Genomic DNA, 27032 nt, shown 5'->3' with positions numbered 1-27032 from the left:
CAGAAAGAACAGAGGGAACATAGCAGGAATAGGGCTCAGTTATTAAATAATCTGTTTATTGTAGGGCTTTCACAAGGAAAAAAAAAGACAAAGCACCCAAGTAGAAAGAATAAAAATGTATTTTCCTTCAGGTTTTAGACTGACACAGCAAGTACAAATCCTTTAGTGTGAGCACTTTACGGCAATTTGGAAGTTTAACAAACCCCAAGTGAATGAGCACACGGTACAAGACTGAACCCTGACAGCTGCTTCTGCGGGTCTTCAACTCACAAGCTGGCTCTAGCCTTGGCTATCATGGTAAAAAACCTCCTCCTCCAGTCAGGGGTGGCAGAGGGAAGGGAAGGACAGGAAGGAGCTCTTGGAGTCGAGGCGGGCAGACCCCTTCTAGAAAAAGTTCTTTAATCAGCCAGTCTCGAGTACACAGGATGGGTGAGCTTTCAAGACAAGAGAAATTGTTTGCCCTGCCAATGTATCTTCACAGCATGTAGACAGTATTTTGGAACCCAGTCCTGTCTGCAGTCCTTCTGTAACAGATACGGAAGTGACATGCAACTGGAAAACTCCGTATGAAAGGGGAAAAAAAAAAGTCAAATCAGCAGTTTAAAACTCTTTTGGTACGTTACCTTCCTTTAATTTTAGATTATATGCATAGAGAACCTGACCTACCGCTAGAAGAACATGCAGCATGATTTGCATTAATAAGCCCAATCAGGCACTGGACTGGAGAAACTCTGTTCAGGTGGATTAAATGACACCAAGGTTTATGAATGAATGATCCTTACGAACCAGGATTTCCAAACACACACACAGAAGTGACACGTAACAGTGGTCTCGGCAGCTTTGGCAACGGAATCGTCTCGGCTGGCATCTGCACGACCTCCAGCACACTCCTGCAGCAACTCCTACACTGAGAGCCACCACGAATCCAAAGGCCTGTTTGGTCCAGGGTAAGGAAGTGCCTCTGAAGTCTCAACGCTGCCAAATCTTGCTTTAGAGTAGAGTAGAACATACTGAATTTGTAATAGGATGGGCAAGTCTAGAAGATGTCATCATAAAACTATCAAATGCCACAGTGATTTAACTTTGAATTAAAATTAATCAAATTTACTCACGATATCCAACCCCCCTCCGAGAAGTTTATACAGAAACCCCACCAAACATTTTTACTTGGGGTAACTCTAGAAACAGCTTCTAATCCAGTATCTACATGGAAAAGTCAGTTCTCTTCCACTTTTTCTAGCTCTCCTTGCGCTAATGGCCTAGAAAATAAAAGGCAGTCCCATCCTGGGAAGTTATTTCTGAAGGCCAGCACCTGAAGCAAGTTAAAAGAAATCTTTACACCAGGCCTTCAAGTGTTGATTTTGAAAGTCAAGGGCTATAGTGTGGTACAGACACTGACACCCTTTTCCTGGGAAAAAAGTCAATGGTCAAAAATTAAAAGCCAAAGTAGGCTGCATCCATCAGTGAAAGCCAGTTTCTCACAGATACAGCAAACGCCTCAAAGCAAGGCAAAACCAAAAAAGTGCCAGTAAGGGATAAAACCCAAAAAACTCGCAGCTCATTAAAATGTTAGAAGAGTTGCAGGCAACAAGGCCACCTCTCTGCAGCCGAGGGCGCGCCCATCTGCACGCTGAAGATTGTGCGTTGAGCCAGTTCCAGCTTTTGCTTATTTTACTTGTCACCTTTTAGTCACAGGCACAGGCATTAGAGTAGAAAATGCCACTGACTTCAGAAACTATTCTACCTGGGCACGGGGAAGGAAAAAGGGGCAGGACACTTTCGAGGAAGAAATAAAGGATACTAAAACCTAGGTTTAAATAGCTCTTTTCAAAAGATTTAAGCAGCTAGAACTAAGGAAAAGTTACGTGACTGGAAAGCAAAGAATACAGTAGACACCTAGAAAACGATGGAGGATTTGGAGGTCTTTGCTCTATGAGGAACTAACACCACTTTGGTGCCATCTGGTACTTCTCACCCCATTGCTAACTACTGCATCAACAGCGGGAAATCGACTCCTGAGTCAGTGAGATAAGGAGGCGTTTGGATCTTCACATCCCCCTCGTGAAGAAAGGAGAGTTGAAATTTTAGCTTAGGGAGCATACCTGAGCACAGGTGAGCTCACTTCTGTAACACACGGTGCATAACAGTGAGGGAACTCAGGAAAAACTTCATATTCTAGTCAATTAGTCTTTGGCGAAGCCCAATCAAGGCAAAACAGATGATGCCCACCGGCTGAGGAGAGTCCCCATTGAGTCACACAAGCAAACTCAGCAGAACAGGTTAGATTTATCTAAAATCTTGGAAGCCTTGAAGGAAGAACTTCACACTGAAAATGAACAAGGGAAAAAAATTGGCTCTGGGAAGGGGCAGCTGGGTGCATGTACGCTATGCTGTAAACCAGAGTAGTGCTGTGGCATTGGGCTGAAGCCTCTATGAGTTAAGCCAGGGGTGCCTGAGACACTCTGCTGCTGTAGCTCGTTTCTCTGGGATCAGCTCCAACATGGGTAATAAGAAGTCTGTGAATGCAGCTGCCTCATCTTGGGACCACTCATATTTTTCCACCAAGACTTCAAAAAGGCCCCAGGGCTTCAGTTTGGTGATGTGCTTCAAATCACCTGAAAACCAAGACAGACAGGTTAAGTGCAAGTCGTGGGAGCAGAGCAGCTGAATGAAACAGGCTGAACTGCTACACAAGACAGACTGAAATCAGAAACTGCCCTGAATAGTTGGGCACAGGGAGTTTAAAATGGCAGGGCACGCTGAAGGAAGAAACAAGTTATACTAAAACCCTTTTTCTATCTGCTTTTGAAGACTGTTCTAGAAATGTACTTCCTTGAAGGCCTCTTTTTCCCTCCTGCCATTTCTGATCCAATATCAGCAAATACTGTTTAACTTCATTAAATCACCAATTATACCAGCTGACATGACAGATAAACACTGTGCTGTTGACTTTGGAATAGATGCAATACATGCAGCACTGTTTGAGGAAGCGATACACTACTAACAAAAAAGAGTTTGTTTTATATTAAAAAAAAAGTATTAAACTAGGTCAAAAACTTCTTCTTCAGACTCAATACATTTCTGGGGTGTTTGACAGTAAAATGTGTCCTGAACAACATGGCTCGGGATGCAAGGCATTATTTAGGTGATTGGCATGCTAGAAATGGAACAAAGTTGTCTAGAGAAGACTTCAAAGGTGAGTCAACACCTCTAGTTGACAAAGATCAGCTAAATAAAGTCAAATCAAGCCTGAAGAAATATCTACAGTACTGTTTTTCTACAGTACTGCTGCATTTGATCTCTGCCAAGATGTCAAGTACTAGGATGCAGGATACTTTCAGCAGTTAGACAATGTCTTATATTGAGCTGCAGTTATACTGACAATAAGACAATGCCTTATATTGAGCTGCAGTTTTACTGAGAGCCTTTCATAAAACAAAGGAAAGACTTAAAAAGGCACCTTTTCTAGCATCTATTGTTAATTGGTATTTCCAGCAAGGCACTCTTGTGTATTTGGGGCATGGGATGAGGGGATAAGTGACATTTGCTTTGCTTCCTTTTACCTTTTTTGGTGAAAAACTCCTTGGAATATTTTCCTGCCAAGATGAGCTTGCGAGGTATTTTCCCCAGAAGTTCTATGATCAATGCAATGTGATCTGCGACGAAAGAAAAGACAGTGAGACACATCCACACAAGACGTCTCTATGCCCTGGTTTCCTTCTCTGAGATATAAGAACAAAGGTATTATCTTCCTTTAAAATCACTTTGAGATCCCCCTGAAATCAGATTGAGCAAGGACAGAGGCAAGGGGGGAAAAAGGTGAGGGCCACTTGAGGCATGAACAGTTTTGAGAAGCAAGAGAGAGAATCCAGTGGTAAGAGAAAGGGAAAACAGCAGAACAAGAACATGGACTTTCTTGCACGGTGGTTTACTGCAGAGGCTTGAGCACAGTTGTCCCCTAACTCCACTGATCTGGGTAAACAATATTTTCAGAACAAGCCTTTGCACTGCTAACTCATAAAAGGCTCATTCTCAAGAAACATCCACTGTATTTCACATCCCATTTTAAAAAGCAAAGACTTAGACAAACACACCTTCATCCCGCGAGTAATCTTCCCCAGAATGAGGCTCAAACAGATAGTCTCCTGTTGCCAACTCAAAGGCCTAAACAGAAATGAGCAGGTTAAATCACTTTAATGCCCTTCACACCTCGTTGGATGTACCCCAGGTTAACCCTGCCTGTATCTCTGCAGGCCAGAAGCCATGCGGTGGAAAGAATAACCCGTAGAACTCCAGTACACCGTTACCATCTCACAATGGGCAATTACTTTGCAACGTTTTAACTGCATTAAAAAAACCCAAACATATCTATGAATTCTGGATCAGAGCATAATGCAGTATGCTTGTGTGAAACTGTACAGAAATCAAGGCGTTTCACACGCTTAGCTTCTCTTCCACCTCAACAGCATCTTGCAGAATGTCACACCCAAACTCTGGACTTTTTACTAAGATTCTCCCCTCCCTCTAAATTTCAGATAGGAAAAAGACCTTTTTCAAACAGTTCATCTCCGAAGATATGAAAACATATTTTAAATGAGAAAAACATTTACATTCATGTCAACTCACCCCTCCTAAATTCCATGACACATTTACCCTTTATGTATTCACTTTTACTCAGAACAGTACCCCCGGCCTTCTGAATTATTAAGTTTTCTTAATGGACTGCTGCAGTCTAACCATTTTGCTAGGCACTCAGAATAACCACTGCATAATTTTGGCCACACATTCTGCAGAGACAACGTGACCCTACCACATTTTGGTTTACCACATTCACGAAATAAAAAAAATAAGAAAAAAATAATCACAGCTTGTTTTCCAAGATAGCAAAAATTGCTTCATTATTTTCTTAATTTAAAAAATAAAAACTAAGATTTTTTTTTTTTTTTTTTTAGAAAAAGTTTTGTAGATAACATAGAACAGAGACACCAAAGAAGCACATGAAGTAACTGAATAGACTTGTTTGGTTGTTTTGTTTTGCTGTTTCTTTTTTTAAAAAAAAATCACCATATTCTACATTTGCCAGCTATTGCAGGAACAGCTTCAGCCTGGTCTCAGCATTACTTGGATTATAAAATGATTCCAAACATGCAGAGGATGCAGATGATTAAAATATGAATTTATACTGAAGACATCTGTGAAACAGTGCTGGATGCAGTGGAAAGGTTCTTTTTACATAAAGATTTTGTCTTCACAATTGCATAATTGCCTTGTTTTTCCACAAAGCATGATGTCAAAGTACAGTTATATTTGAGATCTGCTGGTGCTGTACAACAACACTAACTTTCAAAATGAAAGCCACACGTGGCAAAAAAAATAAATGAGACAACTTTGGTATGGAAACATGGTATTCAGCCAGTCTGGAAGTTGGCTGAACACCTGTGAGGGCTTTTTGCCAGGCTTGGCTAGTGACTCAGCAGTCTAGAGTGCAGAGCACAGGGGACTTTCCCAGAACGCTCGGCAGAGAGAGTCCAAACCCCTGCTGAGCCCACTCACCATGCACGCTGTGCTCCAGATGTCAGCGGGGGTGTTGTACCCGGACCCTATCAACACCTCCAAGGATCGGTACTGTCTTGTCTGGATGTCTTCAGTGAAGTGCTTGTGCTAAAGGAGAAATGTTTTACTGAACAGTTAGAAACTGTTTAAAAGAGGGGAATCAACAACCTGGAAGGTCAGAGCACATCAAAGCTCAATTCCATTACATTTCATCTGAACTTTACATTCTCATTAAATATTTCCTTGTATTCCTACAAGTACTGATTAAATGCTTAACATAAGACATTCTTCAAGTAGAACAGTCCAGCAATTTAGAGGAAAGCAACCCACAAAAAAAAGAATAAGGGAAGACTGTTTCAGAAGCTGCACCCTCTCCTGTCTGATGACACAGGCCACGATTCAACTACCCCACAGCAGATAAGCAGCACCAATCTAAGAGACCACCTTGGCAGATGCTGCAAGCCTGATGTGCAATTCTGAATCTGAGACTCATCACTCCCATAAGATCTGAAGCATTTTGCCATTTAAGAAGCCAAGTAAAATAGACATTTCTTCTATTTGAAATGTCAAACATTTAAAAAGCAGCACAGCACAACCATCAAAGAATAAAACTATGAGCCTTTCATGGGCTCATGAATCCACTGAAATGGTTTGACAAGCTAATAAACTGCAGAACTGGCACATCAGAGCACTTGTCTGCAACCTTCTCATTCTCCAGGAGAGCTACAGACTCCTTCAGAAGTTTCACACAGGCAGATTTCTCCATTAGAAGTACTCTAGCAACCAGGAAGGCATCCAGAACACAGCCTGAAATCCTACGTTAGAAAACCACTTCTTTCTTTGTGTCCCTGCTCCCCCCTCTTTTTTCCCCAACATAGTTTCACTAGTTCCATAAGCGGGTCTAAGACAGATTCTGTTTTACAGATTCTTTTCCTTCTTGGCATACTGTGAATGAATTAGCAGGGTTAAACAGTCAATGTGATAAGATTTTAAACTTACCACCCAGCAGGCATTTCCTAGGTCAGCTATCTTCACTTTGAGCTTATCTGCATTCTTGGGCTCAAGAGGATTAAGAAGGAAATTCCCAGCAGTTGATTTTCCTAGAGGCAACATGTACAGCAGCTGATTAAAGCTACATGGACAGTGTCACCATCTGTCACCCAAATCCTACTGCCCTCTCCCTACCCAGGAAGGGTTTTGCTTACGGATCAGAACTTTTCCCTCCCCACAGCCTAGGTATAAAAATCAGCCTCAGTCTGCTCTATGAACAGGAGTATCACCATTAACACCTGACTGGTGTTACAAAGCAGAAGGACAAGTAAGCATAGGCAACAATGACTGTTCCCAGCACTCTCTCCACAGCCTTAAAAAGTCAAGTCTTTATCTAGACAGGCTTTTTAAATGAGGGCACTGCCAGAAACAAAACAAGCCTCTCAACCCTCAACTCTTCCCAGATTTTTGAAGAAGCAGAGTCCACATGCTACAGCGTCTTTTTGACATATCCATCACTCACTGTTGCAACACAGACCGTTACAAGAGGTTTTCCCAATGTGTACTTTAGCTCAATGACACAGTGGAGAGCAAAAAATATTAAGCCACTGAGTTATATCCAGCTGTAGCTCTAAAGGTATTTGGAAGAGAGCTGTGAGAAGCAAAATACTAATGGAGCAGGGGCATCCAACTAGATGCAGTTCAAGTTTCAGAATCTTTAAATTTCAATTGCTACTTTCATCCATATAACTCCCCAGTAGCACTCTGCCAAGAAAATGCTACAGGGTTTTTTTGTAAAAGTCCAAATGTTAGTTTCTCCCTCCTTCTCCAAGCAGACATACTTCACCAGACCTTGACTCAAAGATGCAAAGGAGGATGATTTTATCAATTGATTCAAGTGTTTAACACACACACACACCTGGAATGTGTTTAAACTGCTGTGAACTACTGTGTCTTATGCTCTCCTGAACCTACAAGGCTTACAGTTCTTTCCCCCTGAAACAAATCATATTTAAACAAAAGCATTAAAGAGGTTTTCGTTCCTATGCTGAAAAAGCTTTGTTTCAGTCAGGCTGTATTTCCAGTTCTGGGAAAACATTTACTCATCTCAAGTAACTGAGAGGAATTACCTGCGCTTCGTGTTAAGAACAAAACTATCAGAACACACTGAACAGTACTTATCCCATAATTTAACAGCCAGTGACAATTTGTAGACTTAGATTTCTAACTGTAAGAATCACATAAGCAACACCTGATAAAGGAGGGAATGTTCCTATACTGAAAAACAAACGTATAGGTACATACGTATGGGACTACTTATGCATTTAATAGTCAAAACTATTGACGGGAAGCTACAAGCAGCGAATGTTTCAGAGTAGGACTGTCAGATTAATTACTCCTGGCAGGAAAAGTCTCTAACAGGTAGTTCTGATCACTTCACCCTACAAAATGAAGGTTTCTATCAATACTCTGATGAAGCGTCACAACACGGCTCTCCCACACCAAGGAGCCCTTCCTCACAGGGTTCCTCTTATACCTTTGTTGTCCGACGGGCTGTTATTCTCATTCTCGTCCTCTGAAGGTATCTCTGTCCGGATGCTTTCTTGCAAATGGTTAATCTCCTGCTCACTGAACGATCGCTCTTCGTTGGATGTGGGCTGACACACCATGGAATCTTCTGAAACTAAGGGCACGAATGAGTCCGACATTGCTTCTTGAGGCCTGTTCTCCGAGTCACCGTTACGCTGACTGTAATTACAACTATGGAAGTTCTCCTTCTTCTGCGTATGAGGGTGACTGCCACAGTCATTGGCATTATGAAGGTCATCCTCAAGTCGCACAGACCCTTGATTGCTGGAGTCTGGGAAGTCCGTCATTTGTATCACTCCATTGCAGTTCATTTCTGTTACACATTTTTCCACGCTGCTTTCCATTAGAATAGATTGCTCCTGCACAATGACTTCAGCTGGAAAAGTGGAAAAGGAGAAGATAGCAGAGTAAGTCTAAACCAAGTAATAGCTGAAGCTGTTCCAGGGACCCCTCAGAAGTAGGCAGTGCTCAAAATGAGCACGATAATTCATTAATTCAGTTTGTAACAGGAAACTTCCTAGCCTCTCTGGATGGGTAGAATGCAATGGGGACAGGGTAAATGACAACGGCCACCTCTGCTGAAGGTGCTCACTGTACTCATGCCAGCAGGAGTGAAAGGACAACACTGCTACTTCAGCAATACTTTAGGTCCATACCTGTCTTTTTGATGACAATTTCCTCTGGCGGACTAACTTTTATGAGCATTTCCAGAGGGCTCTGAGCTTCTTCCTCCTCTTCAGGCTGCGTCTGCCCAGGGCTTGCTTCCTTCTCCATTTCCTCTATCTCTTGCATTCGCTTCTCTAACAACTCAGCCTGTCGTTTCTGCTTCTTTTTCAACTTCTTTTTCTTATTCTTTGACATTTTGTCAGCCTACACAGAAGCAGAGGAATTGGACTTAGCATTTCATGTTTCAATAAATCTAAAATGTGTCAAGTTTTAATTTATTTTAGAGCTGAGAAAGCAGTCTGGGATGAAGACTCTGGAGACAGTTCTTTGCCCAAATAAAAAGCAGATATTAAGGTTTCTGGAGCAGTTGTCTATGGCTCTTATCAGTGCATTTCTGGCCTGACCTGAAAAACCTGGAGTATTTTCCCAATGAGGGATCTCAGACTCCACAGTCACCTTCACAACAGACCTTGAGATCACCAAGAAAACTACTCGTTCTGGTGATATATGAGCTAATACTACTTACATCTATGAGACATCATTGAACCTGATGACTATGACAAACACAAATTATGCTTTTCTTTCTGATACAAGGTTGCTTTTCTCCTAATACTGAATTATGAAACAATGCAGTAGATACTGTAAGTAGATGGATACTTAAGCACAAAAGCTATTACACTTACTGGTTTTGGCTGTGGTGCAGTGCTCACTGAAAGGGAAGGGAAGATCAGTAAATTAGTTTAAATTCAAAAACAGCAACTGCGTTCTTGTCTTAAGCTTTTCCTACATGGTTTGATAACAACATTTTAAAGATATCAGCAAGTGTTATTTTGAAGGCTCATTTCTCTACAAAGCTACAGCAAGAATAAAAAAAAAGAGAAAAACATTAAAATGAGTAAATGCATAATTAAAATTCCAGCTAGAAGACTTGCTTGACTCATATCAAAGACTCAAACTTCCTGTCAGGCAGCTTCATTTACTGCATCTTACGGAAAAGACAATGCAAATTAAAACATTAAAATACCAAAGTTACAGGAGCTCCCCTAAGCTAAGCTGTGATGGGCTCAGTCAAATGTTGGTGTTGTAAGATTATGACAGAGAAGCCTTCCAATACACACTGCAGTAGTTCCTGAAAACTACACACTGGTACATTCTGAGGAGGAACACTACACACCAGGAATGAGAAAATACATGCATGTATCCTCCCGCCATTTTTCTTATACAAACGACTGCCTTCCTGATCATCTCTGAGTTACAACTGATGACTAACTTCACAATTTACAGCTGGCTTCTCAGAAGTTACTTGCATTACTGTTCCACTGTACTCAGGAAGTTTTCCTTCATGAGATTAGCCATGATTTGCAGGGAAGTAGCACTAGTATGCAGGAAAAAAGCACCTGCAGAGCCAGATGGTGGGGGAGCCCCAGATCTCTGCCACTCTGTTGCTTCTGCAGCCAGCCTGCGGATATACTGGTCATTAACACACAGAAGAATGTTCTCAGGTTTAATATCTGTATGAATGATTCGACATTTTGTGTGCAAGTAATCCAGACCCTGAAGAACCTGCAGACAGGAGAGAAGGAAATCGATCATTTAAAAAAAGCAGAGAATGAGCAAATTGAAGTGAAAATGAAAAATTGCCTAGTGTGACCAACGAACCTGAAGGACTTCTGTGTTTGAGAATAGATTAGAGCTAACATGATCAGTGGTTACTACCGAGTTCCAGAAAAATATAGATTCGCATACAGATTTTCATTATGAATTTAAAATACTCTTCACCCTCACAAATTACCACAGCTGAAAATCTAATCTTAATACTCTACCCATAAAATCATGCTTTCCTCCTCCCCTCTACCTCACATGTAGAAGGATGCTTCTTCTTAGGCAACCATCCAGTAGGAAGAACAGGTTTCTCTCGCTCTTCCCATCATTAAGCACTGTACTTACTGTGACTGTTTTAAAAAAAATACTTGCACTTAAGAGGAATAACCAGGGTAAGAAGTTGAAAGGAAAGTCGTCCTCCCATCATGGTTTAAGCGTCAGAAAATAAATATCTGTAGCAGAAGGTTTTTGCAATAGAGAAAGGAAATATTAACCCAAGAATGATTCTGTTGCATGAGAGATGTACCACTGATTTGTAACTTTTATTTTCTTGGATCTGAGAAAGATTAGTGAAAGATTTCTCACTGGGTTGAGGGGAACAGTGCAGTCAGAACTGCAACTTACCTGTTTGATGATCTTTTTGACACAAGGGAGTGGAAGCCCCTGATAATTTGACTTGATGATCCACTTCAGGAGATGATGCCCTAGAACTTCAAACACCATACAGATATCTGGAACTCCGTCAAGGAAAAAGATGGACATCCTGACCCAAGGAGCCCCGAGTTCTAAGGATCAAAAGAAATCCACACCAGTTAAACGTTTTATATTAAAGAATCCTCATCCTTCTGACACAGCATAGAGAAGCTGCCTTCCTTAACAGCTCCATCTTATCCCACACATCAGTGTCATTAGCTAAAACCTAAAACACAGAGGGATGGAGTTGATTAGGACAATGCTCCTAATGTAGCAGTAGAAATCTCCTGCTTTGAGTGGAATCCAGTTACACAAGCAAGTGTGTGTTAGTATTCCATGCTAGTATTGAGACAGCTTCAAGCCCTCAATGTATGTTTTGGAACAGCCTAGGCTCTTGCCCCGGGCAAAACTTGATGCCAGATCTCTCTGTACCATCATTACCTGAAAAGATAATAAAATTTCCATTTCATAAGTCATCTTCAGAACAATTAAGTTACTTTCTCCACCCTTCCTTGCCTCTTCAGCAGCAAAACAAACTTTTGACAAGCCTGGACTTCAACAGTATTTACATTATTTGCTTTTTGTCTATAAAGATCTCAACAGCTACAGTCACTCCTGTGACATATTCAGTATTGAGCCTTTGCTTCAGGAGTTAGGAGTTTATTAGGGCGCTTGTCTTCCACACTAGCAGAAAGCACACGTGTTTTGCAAGAGAGAAAGAAACACAAGATGAGGTCAACATTTACTCAGTGCTCAGAAAAAAGTTAAGAGGAAATACATTATGGAGCTACTGTTTTCTAAAAGTGTTAGAACATTTATAACCTATAGCTCGATTCTCTCAAGCGGCCTACTAATTCTCACCAAAATAATGTTCAAGGTACTGCAAAGCAGAAAGATGCACAGAAGTCCTGCTTTCAAATTTTAAGGGTGTGTTATTAGGACTTGTTGCAAATCACTGCCTGTTAGAAGACTGTTCACAGAATGACAGGGGATTTTTAAAGCAATGCAACTTTAAACATCCTGACAGTGTTGATAAAGTCCAAGGTAAGATGCTTCCATAACTAGAAAATAATCTTCTTAGCAAATTATAGACTGCATGTGTTTGTTATTTTTTATTACTGATCTTAACATTTTGTGCTGTTTTACTTAAATAAGGGGTTATTACCAGGCTGCTTGCAGAACTGAGGGTTTGAGACAGATGGCCTCTCTTACCCCAAAGGTTCCTCGGACAACAAACCACTCAGTTCTGATTGACAAATCAGACACAGCCACTTCATCTCTCCTGTTTAAAAGCATGACTAAGCAGTGCTGTCTCCACAGCTTACACATTATGTCAGGCTGAATGATCATTCTAGACTGAGCTTAGCAAGCAGTTTTGAGGCAGACGATTCTACAGCAGGTTTCCTTGGGCAGTGAAAGGGATGTCTGAGCATCACTCACCAGCACCAACAGGACAGCCACCCAGCAAACTCCCACCTTTATATTCAATTCTTCATCTTCATTCCATAAAAGGATACGAGAACCATTAACTCCTGAGATCTTGAAGTCATCTAATAGCTGAACAACTCTCTCTTTACTTGGATCATTTGGATCACTGTTGCGGACCTGCAGAGAAAAACAGAATTCATTTTGTGCTTCCTGAGATAATTACCAAACAAGAATATCTTCTGAAGTCAGAACTACTGTTAGGTTCCTATCCAAATTCTTTGCAGCTAGATAGTCCAGAAATATCAAGCATGTGACTAATGTGAATCCCCAAAATGAGTTTAAAAAAAAAAAAAAAAAAAAGATTTAACCCTGCTCTCAGGTACTCACCGATTTTAGCAACTTGATTTCATCCAGGGCTGTTTCCGTGTAGTGCTCCGCACTCTTCACCACCTTCATTGCCACAAATCTCCTCCCTCTATGCACACACGGGTAAGCAAATTGGAGACCATTAACACTCAAAGTCTCCAGGATTTTCCTAATTCTTTTACAGATAAGAGAGCTACTTATTTAAGGCATCATGGAAAATTACCCTTTAAGTACTCATAAAGATTGTCTTAGGGTCTCTTATGAAACATCCATGTTATTATTTAATTTTCTGAGAAATTACTAAGTCGGAGCACTCTTTCCACATACATGGTTTGTCCTGTTAAGTCCCTCCCACACACTTGTATGCAAATATCAAAAGAAACTTCTGTGTTAGGATGTGGATAGCTACGTTTTGTGTTTTTATCCAAAAGTAACAAGATGTTTTCCAATCACGTTTGTACAACACTCTGTGTTGCCACCAGAAACACTAGCTAGAACAGACTTACTGGATGTCCCAAGCTAGCCACACAGTGGAGAAGTGGCCCCATCCAAGCTTCCGAATCACGTGGTATCGTCCATTAAAAAGATCTCCTATTTTCACAAGGTGATAACCACCTAGAAAAACAGGGGGGAGTTGATGTATCAAGACGTCATGCAAGTACTGAAGAGCAGATACATGGAACAAGCATCACAACTTGAGGCAGACTTACTTTTTAATCATATAAACAAATGCAAATGTTTCCCTAATTGGATCTTGCCAGAACAAACATACAGTATGTTAGAGGAAGAGCTCTGAACAGCCCTCCAGTTGATTGAAAAGTTTTTATATAATTGAACTAGAATGACTTTTCCTCTTTTTCAATGTAGGTCATCACTGCAGCATCACAAAAGACCATTTCCTCAGTGAAAGCATCTGAAGTCTGCTAGGCTGATCACCTTTGGAAAAAAGAGCTTATGATGTTCAGTAACAGAATCTTACAGGTAAATATCAGCGTTGCTTTTGCAGGCTCTGTCCCCTTAACACAGAAGAGCACTGCACCCAAGATCTCAACAGAGTTTCCCCTGCAACTGCCATTTAACATCATCACTGAAAATAAGAATGTCCACTCCCTGTACCCCAAGTACCTCTGCGGACCATGCAGGAGCATTCCGTGATGGAAGCAAAGACCTGAAAGGCCAGACACAAGGGAACTGGCAGAAAACAGAAGGAAGAGAAGAAACTGTGACTGTTGAGACATAAATTTTTGCCAGAACCTGGAACTACACCCTAGATTCCAGGCGCTTACTATTCAGTTGTGGTCAGCAAATACCAGCCATGAAATGCGTGCTTTGCCAGAAAGATTCATCTCTCCTGAGTGGTTCACAAACAAGCCAATTGCCATCCATTACTTCATTAGCTGAAGCAGCAGAAGATCCTTTTCTTCACCTAAAGATTTCTGTTACAACAGTGACATCTGCAGCAACTGCTAATACACACAATGGCTTTCTTCTTTCTACTTGCTTTACAACAAACAAAATCCCACAAATATTTGGGTAGCACGCTAAAGTGACATGAATGCTTTGAAGTAAAGCACTGAAGTGTAAGAAACATTGCAATTCAAGTTCCCTGTGCTATTTCTACTTTGCAATTTTTATACACATATATGGCATTTGTTACATGCTTCTCCCTCCGTCTTATTCAATATATACAATAAATAGTATCAGAGAAATAGCCTTACAAAGCGCTTGGAGGTGGGGGCACAAGTTCAAGCTTCAACTAACTCATCAGTTATATTTGTATGACCAGTCTTGTGTCTTTTTAAAAGTATTTGCTATGTTAAAAACCAGCCTGACCCTTTTGATGTTGAATTATACTGTGGTAGCTCCATTTGTTCTGTATTTAGTTTCTACTCAGAGAAACAGTGGAAGACTGTATTTGCAGACACAAAGTTATCTTAAGAAAGGATTATTAAATGATGATCTTCAAAAGAAAACAATGAAGCATTTGAAACCGATTCGAAGGATTTGAAAGTGTCCTTTTTCTGATGAAAATCAGAAAGAAACCGAATGCCGACTTGCTTGTACCAATTCTGAAACCCCTCTGGCACAGAGGAAAAGCTACCAGCTTTAAACTCATGCATTAAAACCAGCTCCCAACTCAAATCTTGACTGGTAACAAGGGAACCTTGGAGAATAGTTTCTCCATTTCAGGTTGGCTTGAAAAACATTATCATCATGTAGTTTCAAAAGTAAGGGGGAGTCTATTTTCATTCTCTGTAGTAGATAAGAAATCAAGGGAATTTCTTGACTACATTGAAAATTCTACACCTTGAACAGGCAAGTGCTCACCTTTACAGTAATCATTTGGATCCTCTTGTTCATCGTCATCTGATCCCAGGATTTCTTCCTCTTGCTCTGGAAGATCATTCTCTGAATGAGCAGCAGGGCCCCGATGCTGAGTGTCGGGTCTGAAAGAGAACACACTGCATGTCTCACACATGTTACTCTTCATTCAGTAGCTTTCCTTTCACATGAGGAATTGCTGATAATGAGGGAAATTCAATATTCAGCCTTCAGAAAAACTATTTGCACATTTAAAGGCTTTTACTCCTAAACTAGCATAAAAGTAAATAGAAACAATTTTTCATATACTAGTGAGAAATACAACTTAATGCCCTAGATTCACTTTTATAGCAGAACAAAGAAAAGATCAGACAAGATAGCAAATTAAAAGCTTCGTGATCCCACCAAGTCTTTCATTCACTGAGGACTTTCCCAAAGCAAATTTGTATTTTAAGATGTTACCTCACACAAAACACAAAGATTTAAATGTTGATGAATGTTATTTTAAAGACTAACATCAATTATTTCTTCCTCCTTTGAAAAAAAAAAAAAAATCAAACCAGTGCTTTAAAACTTGTGCCCTTTGTCCCTTTCACCTTTTAGATCAAACTAACATTTACAATCCTTCTGCTTCTAACACTTTAGAGCTCTAAAATCCCTGATATTGCCCTTGATTTCTCCTGTTCTCATGTGGTAAGCTGCATTTCTAGTTTGTCTCTTCACTGAAGGTCTAAAGTTTATTACAGTTGTCTGAACTACGGAGAGCGGGAGCACACGGAGCAGATGTTCTGTAAAACCTTCTGAGAGCTTGTGATTGCAGAGGGATTGAAATCAGGCACCAAGGTGTGTTTTTTTTTTTTCCACTCCCACATTCATAAATGAAAGCGTTATTTTGTGCATTTAACTTTTCACCAAATGTGCTACTCTACGTTCCTGCTTGTGAAGATCATGTTGGCAAAGGCCATCTCACTGCTCTCATGCATTTAAGCTGTGTTTGAGCTCCCTGAGCTAGAACATGTTGCTGTTTCCCCTGTGCCCCAACTGCCTTCAACCGAACAGCTCTCAAAACAGTAATACTGAAACATGTAAGTTATTTACTTTACAAAGCATTACAGGGAACAGGTAATTGTCTGCAAAGTTTAATCTTCAATATCCTTGTGTACAAAGCAAGCATTTATAATTATAACTGGCAAGATTTAATGGCAAAGTACTGCAGGATATCAACATTAAGCTTTCTCTTCTTAGCAGTATATTAAAAAAACCCTGGAGTTTTCCAAAGAGGCGGGCAATACACTTCTTTACAGCAATGACACAGAAGCATGAGATAACATTCTTTACAATGAACTTCCCTGTCAGCGTGAATTAGTGGAAGTTTCTTGGACTGAAACTATTGTTTCAGTGAAGCAGCAGATATAACTGACCCCTTCCACCACCCTATTTCAAATTCAACCCATTTTGCTCCAAGGACTAACTGCTGAGACAGTCACTGGCCAATGGCTATGCTAATACATGTGGGCTTTTGGATGCAGTTTTTGTAGCTTATAACTGAGTTGGGAGTCCTGTGCATCATATCATGGCTGTACTAACTAATCTTAATCCATGGGACAAGTTTAACATTTCAGTTTTGAGTAGTTACAAAGCAGAATGAACATTCAGCATTTACCTACTCCGCATGCACTCTGTTGAGACTTCATACATTGAATATATTAGAATTACAGCCATCTTAAATATCTATGGAGCAGGAAAAGGAGGAAGTCACCTGTTCCAATTTGATCATGACTAAACTTGTAGCCATTTACAATCTGGAACTGAAGTTCATTAAAGCAAAGAGGAGCTGCAAAGGTCATTCCAGGCACAACCAAACCACTCAACATTTAGTTTCCAGTCTGTTGTCAGAGCTAGTAAGTCCTACTGATTTTTTAATTCGGGAACAGATAAGCAGCACAGATTTGTGATCCTGAACCATAAACCAAGACTGCCAGACAGTCCGTTCCATTGCTGCTAGGCTAATGAGACCTTTATTAATAACCCTATAGCTTGATCCAGCCCCAAGATACTTTATTTAGACCTTGCTCTGTGAGCCACAGAATTACAAGTCCGGTGTAGGAAGAAGGAAACTGGGGGGGGGGGAAGTCTTAGAGGTCCAAAAGCTACTTTAAAACTGCTGCATTCCTTTGGGGACAACAGAGCTATGAATAAAGTCACAGACTATCCCCAAATTAAGAGCACATAGCAATGGCAAGAAAGGGCCGTGGACAGAATGGTTGAAAGGGAGTCTGGATACTCATATATAACTAATCCTACAGACAGGGGAACCAGAACACAGAATGGGATAGAAAGGAAAATTTAAACCAAGTAGCCACACCCATGGCCTAAACAGTACAGACTAATTCTCCCCAATGCTGTTTCAAGATTCTCACATTTATAACTGCGCAAGATGTAGGGGATTAGAACCAACTCAAAAGAAAACTCATCTTAAGAACCACTGATGCAGACAGAAACATCGTGCCATTCTGCAGTCCCGATGCTTTTCGATAATAGTAATTTCATGCATCAAGGAAGAAGTTACTGGAAGCACTAAACCCCATTCTCTTGGAAGCTTTCTGTGCCCCTCCTAAGAAGGGGCTGACGAATCATGCTGACAGCCTCCTACACGACACACCCTGGAGTCTGCATCTGAGTCTGTCCTGGGGATCCAAAAGCATTTCACATCTATATTAGAATCTATTATACCAACTGATGTTACAGTGAGCTGCATTCAGGTCATATACATTTCTACAGTGCTATTTCCTTTATGAAATCACCTCCAAAACACATCTCATTCTTTTGCCTTCCTGAGAAAATTCATCAGATGCTATTACATCCCACCACCTTCTTACTCCAGAGTGACCATGTCAACTGCAGATAGGGATTAAGAGACTTAATCAGTGCAGAATATGTATTAATACCAAAAAAAGCCCGATACACAAAACCACAACCCTCATCTGTCTGCTTCACTTAAGACAGTACTCTAAAAGGCACAAAAGGCTGCTAAAGACAGCAAAAAAATCCATACTCAGTATTTAAAGATGACTGCCAAAACAGCTGTCAAATTATTGCAAAAGCAGATAAAATATATAAAGAGCTTTTTAAAAAAATGGTTAATGGCTTACACGTTAAAAATCAAGTATTCTAGGGTACTACTTTTTTACAGCTACCTCTGTTCTACTTAAGAACACCTTGATCACCTTTTACTTTTGCTCTCTCAATGTGCTAATTAATGATCAGAATTAACTGGATTTGCAGGGTTTCTCTACAACTAGACAGCAATATTTTACTTAAGGAAAACAATATGGAACAACAATGCTAAGGCAAAATGTTAGATCCTGTATGGAATTTGTGTGAATCCATTTGTAGAGACCCTCCCAAAAGTCCTTACTCTCTTAGGAATGCCTAAAGAACCGCAAATTCACGAGACAAAAAAACAACAACAACAAAAAAGAGAGGGTAACCTACCTGCATGAAGCACGGCCTCCCATTGATAAAGATATTCCTGAAGACAGCCCAATGGTTTTCGAAAGAGCCATTAAAAATCAGATGCCACACTGTTCAGGAAGCAGGGAGACATCAACGGCAGGCGGAGGGGCTGGTTCTTCCCGAACGCAGCAAAGCTTTGTGCAAGAGTGAGGGAGAAGAGGGATTTGCCTCCACCACCTAGCTGCAGCTGCACAGCACTGCATTGCAGGTAAAGGGCCTTGCAGCAAGGCTGGGGGTTGCTCTCAGCTGATCTTCCTGCAAATTCAGTCATGTTAGGGGTTGAGCATAAGGAGATTCATCTCCTCTCTTGATGTTTACCTGCCTCAGTCTTCCCTCTAATGAAATTCGAAATTCAGTCAGATACTCTGTTTCATCTTCCTGAACAAGCCGGTTTTATTTGCTTATTCAATAGTCCACTGGATTCAAAGCTCGGATGAAGACAAGGATCATGGTAATTGCCAACAGGCCAACCCTTTTGATACAGAAACGCCAGCACAATCACACAGGGGAGAAAGGGCGTTCAAAGTAAAAATGAATTTTCTGAAGTAATTCCAAACCTCCCCATCCAGAGTTACAAGAAAAACTTATCCTTTATGCTTAAAAGCAGCAAAAAAAGTAGGAGAAGGAGTCAAATCTTCTTAAAAAAGGTGGAGTATTTTTCACAGGAGCAGGCACTTAACATCACCCTCCATCCATGGAGAATTACCAGCCATTTCCTGTGCCTGTTTATCCTGCTGGTTTATGTAAGCGACAGGGGAAACAAGTCAGCAACAATGTGACATACCAGTAATAATTTAAGAGATTTTCTCTGCTACAGAGGGGTGTTTATTAGTGACACTCTGAAGCTGGCTCTGCAGTTCTCAATGAAGAGGTTTAAAGAAGAACTGGATTCATCTGATTGTACATCTAAAATATTTTCACCTAAAAGCTCACTGAAGTTTGACTGTCCTTTAACAGTTCAGCATTGCCAAACCTCTTCGTATTTGAAGATGTGATAACAACATGCAAATTTTGCCACTGTAGAGAAGATTTTGTTCCATGTTCACTGAATGGATCACCTGACAACTCTGCTCACCTCTGCAATGCTTAGCAGGGACATTTAACAGTTACTCGCAGGAACTAACATTTCAGTCACTCCTTACAAAAGGTGTTCAAAGGGTTTCGAAAAAACACTTGTGTTCTCTTGCCAGTTTCCCATAGAATCACTTCTCTGATCCGCACATTAAAAATAAGGTAAAAAAAGAATAAGAAGCCTCGATCGCACAATGTATGTTCTTACAGATTTGCAGTGAGGTAGATCCAACAGCCTCAGGAGGACGAGAAGATGGGAGAGCAGAGTCGTGCCTGTTAGTACAGAGAGCCCAGCGAAAAGGCAGTGTTCTTCAGGCTGTGGAGTGGCACTGCCTCCTTCGCTGTTCGCTATAAATTACCAGTCAAGCCATCGCAACAGCCAAGTCTCCACGTGTAACTTCACTGTCAAAACTCAGAACTTGTTTTCTCCACCCTGATTAACTTACATAAAACGCTGGGAGAGGTGTTTGGTTCACCTATTTGAGAGTATCGTGACTTCTTCAAAACTCTGTTTTGTACAGGAAATCCGTATTTTTCTTTGTCCCCAAACCAGCAGAAATACTGTTCATGCTACCTATCCACCTCCTCAGATCAAAAGCAGACCCCTTCCACCTTTAAGCAAGGAAGGCAGCATACATTTAATCCAAATCACTTTTGTCACACCTTATATATGCACTAACAAGATACTCTCCTCTACCTCAGCTTGCCATTCCCTTGCTATTTGCAGAGATGACGCCTGTCTGTAGGAAACCAAAGACAATTGCTTTCCTAAATGATTTTTAAGCCGCCTGCAGCACAATCTTTATAAACACTGTCATTCCTTATTTGTGAGCTCAAACGACACACATGAAACATCCCCAAACAGAATTCAATTCAGTGAACGTTAAGACTAATGATGAATCAAGCTCATACTGCAGGAGACAGGTAGGAGTGCTCTAACACACCCCGGGACTCTTGCTGGAGGAAGCATTACTTTCCACCTCCACGGGTCAGTACACCCACTGCAGCCACATCTCGCTTCAAGTGCTGTTAGATTCCTTGTTTTCATTTGGGGAAGAGGAAAAAAAAAAAACAAAAGCTCCATATGGCATGCTGAAAATCCAGGTTCTAAAATTTTCTCTCCCATTTTCACATCTGTGCACCAAGACAATGTCTCTTTAAGGGAAGTATGCCTGCCAGACTGCATCTCATTGCATCTCATTACTATGCCGGAGTGTGCCTGTAATTTCAAGATCATGTTAAGGCACACCTAGTCAGAATGACTATTGCTGGTGCCAGCTTCCAACATGCTTACATGCAGATCTGCTGGCAAACCCTGTGTTCGATAAATATTGTAACTGTTTAGGCTCAAACTTTCAGTATGAATTCAGGTCTAAAACGATAAAAGTATTTTTCTGCTTGTATGCACTTTACCCTTCTGGTCAATAAATTTTTAAGTGTTTGGGGGAATTATAAATCATAGATTGTAGGGGACTTACGAATCTATAATCCACATTATTTTGTTATAATTGCAATTCATTCACTCTGGCATTCCTATTTTTCTGAATAAATAACTGGTATTTTCTGTCAGTGGGGCAGCCATCCCAGGAGTACCATCATCAACAGCTTAAGAGGACTGCAGATGGTCTAACATTTAGTTTTGAAAGAATGGCACTCAGAGGCACCAAGACATGCTTTTGTTTAGTGGATCTGTGGGAGTTTGGTTTGAGATAAGCAATAATGAATTTCACAAGAGAATGATACTAATGCACAAATAAGAGGCAATCAAGTTTCTTGCTCCCCATACCCACTCCCCCACACGAGCACTTCACAAGCTGTTTGTAGAACCGTCTGCTATTCCAGCTATTACAAACCAAGGGGCTTCCATGGAAACCAGCAGGATCTTCAGTTGTGTCCTGTCATAGTCTGATAATCACTTCTGTATTTGAATGAAAAAATCCTGTGGGCGAGGCATTCTGAATCTACCTTAAACTTATGTTCAAAATACTTACGAAAGACGTAGTCCTGGTATTAATTATGACAGTGAGAAAAACGTAATCCAAGATCCTGATCTCAGGCAAAGTTCTGAATAAGGAAGTCAAGGACAAACCTGAGAGGGCTGTCAGAACTCCAGGGCTCCTCAAAGACAGCAGGAAAAGTGATACAAGCAGACATGCAATAACAAACTGGAAAGTATGAGACTCTACTAAAAATTTTCTGCTCTTGCAGACTGCACAGATGGAAAAATTACCAACTTCCTTGTCTCTCTTCATAGAAATTCTATTGCGGAGGAAGAAAGAAGTGAGGCTTCACTGCATGACAAGAGTCTGGCCAGAAAATTACAGATAACTGTAAACCAGTTTCTTGAAAATACTGAATATTGTATGCATTTGGGAAGAGGGAGAGGAATCAAAACAGCAGTACTGTACCAACTCTGCCACTGCCCTCCCTTCAGGAGTAAAGGGAGCCAGAGGAGCTATTGAAAAATACTGTGAAAAAATCTTTCAGTAAAGCCTGCAAGAAAGGATTAAATAAATTCACCGGTGCATGCAGAATTAGAAGAAAGTACTTCAGATCATGTACATTTTTCAGAACAAGCCGCATACTGTAACTATATGGCTGCCACTACTTCTGTAGTTATTCATGCTTACGGTAATAAAATGTTCTGCTCTGAGGCACAATCAGCTCAACATCCCTTACACAGAACTGCTGGGTTCGTGCATGAATAGGCCAACTTTTCCTGAAACATAAAAGACACTGCTGGAGGACGTGGTGAAAGAGTATTATCATCCAGGCCTGCCAAGGAGATACTCATCATCGACAAATCATACAGACCTGTAACCCAGTTCTAATAACATACTTTTCATTTCAGAGAAAATTAGCTGTAACAGAGAACTCGTTCAGTTTCTTGTCTGATTCTCTATCTGCTTTGAATCTGGATGGGTTTTTTAGACTACTTTTTAAACTCCAGGTCTTAATCTCAGTAGTAACCTAAAGAGTATTTTTCTCCTAGAACAAAGAGAACAGTTTGAGCTTCTAAGGGTTTGCAACACACAACATAGAAAAAAGACACAGTATTTTACTGGCATTTATGGCCTAAGAGTCACAAGTGCCCAATTCCATTACAAATTACCAGAGCCATTGTAAAATACATCTATGCTTGCATTTTAGTTCAAATAGAAGCTTGTATTTTCAAATAGAAGCATAGTTCTGAAGTAAATACCAGATCTTCTTCAGGTATCGGGCTTTCATTCACATAGTAGAACAGTCTTACAGCACAGGAGATTAATCTCTTTCAAATGAAAGCATGTAGGTGGCATGCTCCAGCACCACTGCAGCCAGGAACGGGTGCTCCGTCCACAAAAGAGCTAACTCAAAGCAACATTCCCCTCCAAACAGCACTTGGGGTCTTTACAAACGAAGCTGGTAACCTCCTGTTAGCCCACGCTGCTTCCTGACCAGACACCGCCTTGCTGCACCGAGGCATGACAAGTGCACACGTGGGACCTGCAAAGCAAGAAGCAGCCACCTCGTGGCAGATGAATGGCTGAACTGTTGGGACACCCATCGCTCCTTCCTCCTGCTGCATTCATGGACATCCCCCCAATCAAACACCAGAAGGCAGGAATTCTGCTTTCAGTTTCCTAGAAGTCACACGAGGAAAATGAACACAAGAGCTGTTCCCAGGAAAGCACTGTGCAGCTCCCCGACCTGCCTAAGGACCAGGGCAAACACTGTGCCTAGTCTGTGTACTGGTGCTGAACTCCAAAGATATTACTAACTGCTTCAAACAAAGAACTGCAAAAAATCTGCATTTTTGACGACTGGGCAAAAATAACTACCTCAATGTACCCCAGTATACAGACCGTAAACTCTTCAGACAGCTTTAAGTTATTGAAGTTTTAGTAAGAAAAAAAGCCTTTAAGTCTACAAGCTCCTTTTTTAAAGACAAGCTTTTTTGAGTGCCTTTGGGAATCAACTGACTGTTAGTGCCTGAGATTTTCACACCTCGTGAAATGATAAAATTAATACATCGCATACTTCCCAGATAGCTTTCAGCAAAGCTATCTTTTGGCAGCAACACACGCTGCAGTAGCCTACGTACCAAACTCTCTATGTTTTATTAGCGACTAAAGCTTTGACATGCGTATTTCCTGACATTCTTAATATTAAGGAAAAGGCCAAGTAGAAGCTTGCCTCTCGTTTCCTAAAAATAATTTAGATTAAAGCAATGTTCATTCTAAATTCCTTGCCTTTTTTTTATGGAAAAGACTGAGATAAGAAACTGAAATCAATGCTTCACTCAAGGCCACAAAGCAAGCCAGTGACAGTCAACAACAGAACTCAGGATCTCCCTGTATCTTTGCTTTTTGTCCCTCCAAGGCACTCAGCTGTCACTTTCCCTGTCCTCCTCCTCAATTCTCACAGAAACAGGAGCTGGGCAAAGGTACCCAGCTATGATACTCTTCCAACTCCACAATGACAGACAAGGAAGCAGTGAGCAGGCTGGGCAAGTTAAAGCTTCCTAAGTAAAGATCCGAGACAGCTGGTTTAATGATTCTTCCAGGTTACCAAAGAATTTGGGGTAGTTTTACTGGAGTGAGAAGACATAGGTACCTCACCTTTGTATTACCAAGAAACTCTGCCTGCTTTCTTTCTGCAGAAGAGTATGTTAAGATAAACACACTCACTCCTTCATTGATACCAAACAAAGCTTTTGAGACAGGAAGAATGGGAAGGAAAACGAACATCCTGAATTTGCAGAAAATGAATTTGGTTGACCTTCCCATAAAAATAAATCTTATACATGGAACCATAATTAGTATTTACAAGGGTTTTCTGTAAATAACCAGTTTAGGTTCTCTTCTCTAAACCTAAGTAGCACCAATTGTAACTACTGAATGATGAAAAAAAGCGGTAACTTTCTAGTTTTGTACTACACACAGTCCACTTTGAGTATTTTGACCTCTCCAAGTGTTTTTTTTTTACCTGTTTTTAACCAGACTGGGTTGATAGGAAAACTTAAAGCAAGTGTAGTTAATTTCTGACGTGAAAGATACTTTGAATTGCTTTAAATCCCTTCAGAACATTCTCTGAATTTTTATACTTACCCATAATAAGATAATTCCCAATACTTACCAACCTTAACCTTTTAAAATCAGTTGTTTCATGCTTTTTGTCCTTCATATAGAAAAAATTACATGTGTGTGATCTAACCAACTACCATGGATCACTAGATGTTAAAAGGACATTCCATGTGGTTTCAAGTTTAGATTTTACAGAAAAAGTCTTGCAACAACCCAGTTAAGCTTATTTTAGAAGATTTAATGAGAGCAGCTTTGCATTTAAATAGTATAAATGTCTGGAACTGCACCTAAAGTTAGAGGCTGACACTGCATTCTTGTTGTACAATGTAAAGCACAGAGTTCATGCAAGTTTCTTTAGTTTCTGAGGCAGGATCTAATAAACCTATGGTACCAGAAAACAGAGCTGAGGTGTGTAGTTTAAGATGACAAACAGAGCCTTTTACCAATCGTATGGCTCTCCACTCACATCAAGGTTAGTGGCAAAATCGACAGCTAACCAGCAGTGTAGTTAACCTCTTCTGGCTACATGGTTAAAAAGGATTTTTTTTTTAAAAAAAAAACATGCCAGCACTGAAAGTTACCATTCAACAACCTCAGAATTTACACAGAAATCAGCCTCCCAACTGCAACTGTGGACTCTATTGGCAGAGTCAGTATTGTTTGTCTGCAGGTGAACAAGAAAAAAAAGGAACATAACAGGTATAAACAATGGATTATTCATTGTGAAATTAGTAGGTAATACTATAGAAAGAGGAGAGCTCTTCAAAAACTGTCCTAATGCTTTCAAGAAATACCAGGAAGACGTACGAAACAGCACAGAAACGTAACGCACGTCTCCCAAAGAGTTTAGTTAATGCTCTTCACCCCTCAGAAGCCCCATCTCACAACAACTGAATCTTTGCTGGAGACAACCAGAACATTATTTTCAAGACCCTATGATTTGCCTGAGGAAGCGACTAAGAAAGGATTACTCTAGGTCTAAAGAAAAACCACTCCAACTCCCCCCTCCCAAGTCTTACTTAGCAAATACCTTTGGTTTCTAGGCACCAGTGAGTATAAAACCTCCTGAGGTACAAGAGACTTCACACAAATAAACAGCATTTTACTGAGCACACAGAACCGGCTCTAGGATTTACATCACCTTTCACTAGAAAGGAATCCACGAGCAGCACTGAATGCAGTACTTAACGCAGTCTGGTGGGAGCCATTGTTTAGTATTTACTCGAGATATTTTAATTTTTATATCTGCATCCAAAAGTTCACCACATATAAAGACTTGTTAAATTCCTGTGGTAGGAAAGAAGCCACACAGAGCATCAAAGTTAGAGAAAGAAGTAAACAACACATCACAGCGTTCTTAGGGCAAGATTTTAAAAAAAATAAAAATAGCCGGGAGGTGGTAAGAGAGTTAAGGTGGCTCCTAAAGGCAGCTCTGGAGGCTCCGGAGAGGCGAGGGGACGTCAGCATCCCCCAGCCCGGGTCCGAGGGAAGGAGCCTGCAAGGACAGAGCACGATCGACTCCATCATCAGATTTCGGGGCGGACGAAGGGAACGGAGGCTCCGTCCACACCGAGGCGGCTCCGCTCCCCCGTTCACAGCCCGTCCCTGGAACCACGGCAGGGGACGAGGAAAAACCGTGAAACGGGGGAAAAACCAGCCCCGGCGGAAAGCAGGGAGGCAAAACCCGCCGCCCCGGGCCACCAGCCGCGCCGGCTGCCTGCCTATGCCGCGAAACGCGCCTTCAATTAACCTCGCGTTAAAAACCCGTCTAGCCCGAGGGCTCTGCGCGCTCCTCCGCCCCGAGAGCGCCCGGCCGCCGCAGGGCTCGGCAGCCCCTTCCCCGCGGGGAAGGAACAAAGAGGCGGCGGCACCGGCGGGAGGCAGCGGCGGGGCGGCGGGAGCTGCCGCCTGAGGGGAGCCGGGGGCCGCACTTACTTCCTCTGGGCCTTGTCCTTCTTGGCTTTGGTCCGCTTCTTTCGGGCCTGCAGCGCCAGCACTGCGGGGGAGAAAGGGAGAGAGGCGTGAGGGGCGGCGGGCTCGGAGGGGAGGGAAAGGGGGGGCACCGCCCCGGGGGCGCGGGGGCCGCGCGGCGCTCACCTTTCCGCTCCATGGCCGCCAGAGCCGGTAGCCCCGCGTCCCCCCGCGCGCCTGCGCGCTGCGCCCTCCCCC

At 41.5% G+C, this 27032-nt stretch overlaps 1 protein-coding gene across 2 annotated transcripts; it reads right to left on the bottom strand.

Moving 5' to 3' along the window:
* Window positions 1-35: 35 nt before the first annotated feature.
* Window positions 36-27032, bottom strand: SRPK1 (SRSF protein kinase 1). Of its 2 annotated transcripts, XM_074925172.1 has the most exons (16): window positions 26961-27032; window positions 26799-26859; window positions 15217-15335; window positions 13395-13503; window positions 12910-12997; window positions 12612-12699; window positions 11026-11132; window positions 10197-10362; window positions 9483-9508; window positions 8790-9003; window positions 8081-8509; window positions 6553-6653; window positions 5554-5661; window positions 4095-4164; window positions 3564-3656; window positions 36-2615 (listed from the first exon to the last, which is right to left on the bottom strand). In XM_074925172.1, exons 1-16 carry the CDS (start codon window positions 26971-26973, stop codon window positions 2431-2433), a joined length of 1977 nt encoding a protein of 658 aa, XP_074781273.1. In that variant the 5' UTR covers window positions 26974-27032; the 3' UTR covers window positions 36-2430. The 2 variants fall into 2 exon arrangements, with proteins under 2 accessions (XP_074781273.1, XP_074781275.1); XM_074925174.1 differs by lacking the exons at window positions 26799-26859; window positions 26961-27032 and adding an exon at window positions 18706-19638.

The sequence above is a fragment of the Athene noctua genome, chromosome 23, assembly GCF_965140245.1.
Source record: "Athene noctua chromosome 23, bAthNoc1.hap1.1, whole genome shotgun sequence".
Lineage (NCBI taxonomy): Eukaryota > Metazoa > Chordata > Aves > Strigiformes > Strigidae > Athene > Athene noctua.
This window is presented reverse-complemented; position numbering and strand designations above follow the sequence as displayed.

Coding starts and splice junctions, on each gene's coding strand:
- SRPK1 (XM_074925172.1), bottom strand. Junction 12,998..13,394: donor TGGCTAGCTTGGGACATCCA/GTAAGTCTGTTC, acceptor GTGTGTGCATAG/AGGGAGGAGATTTGTGGCAA. Junction 6,654..8,080: donor CAGCCCGTCGGACAACAAAG/GTATAAGAGGAA, acceptor TGTTGCCTCTAG/GAAAATCAACTGCTGGGAAT.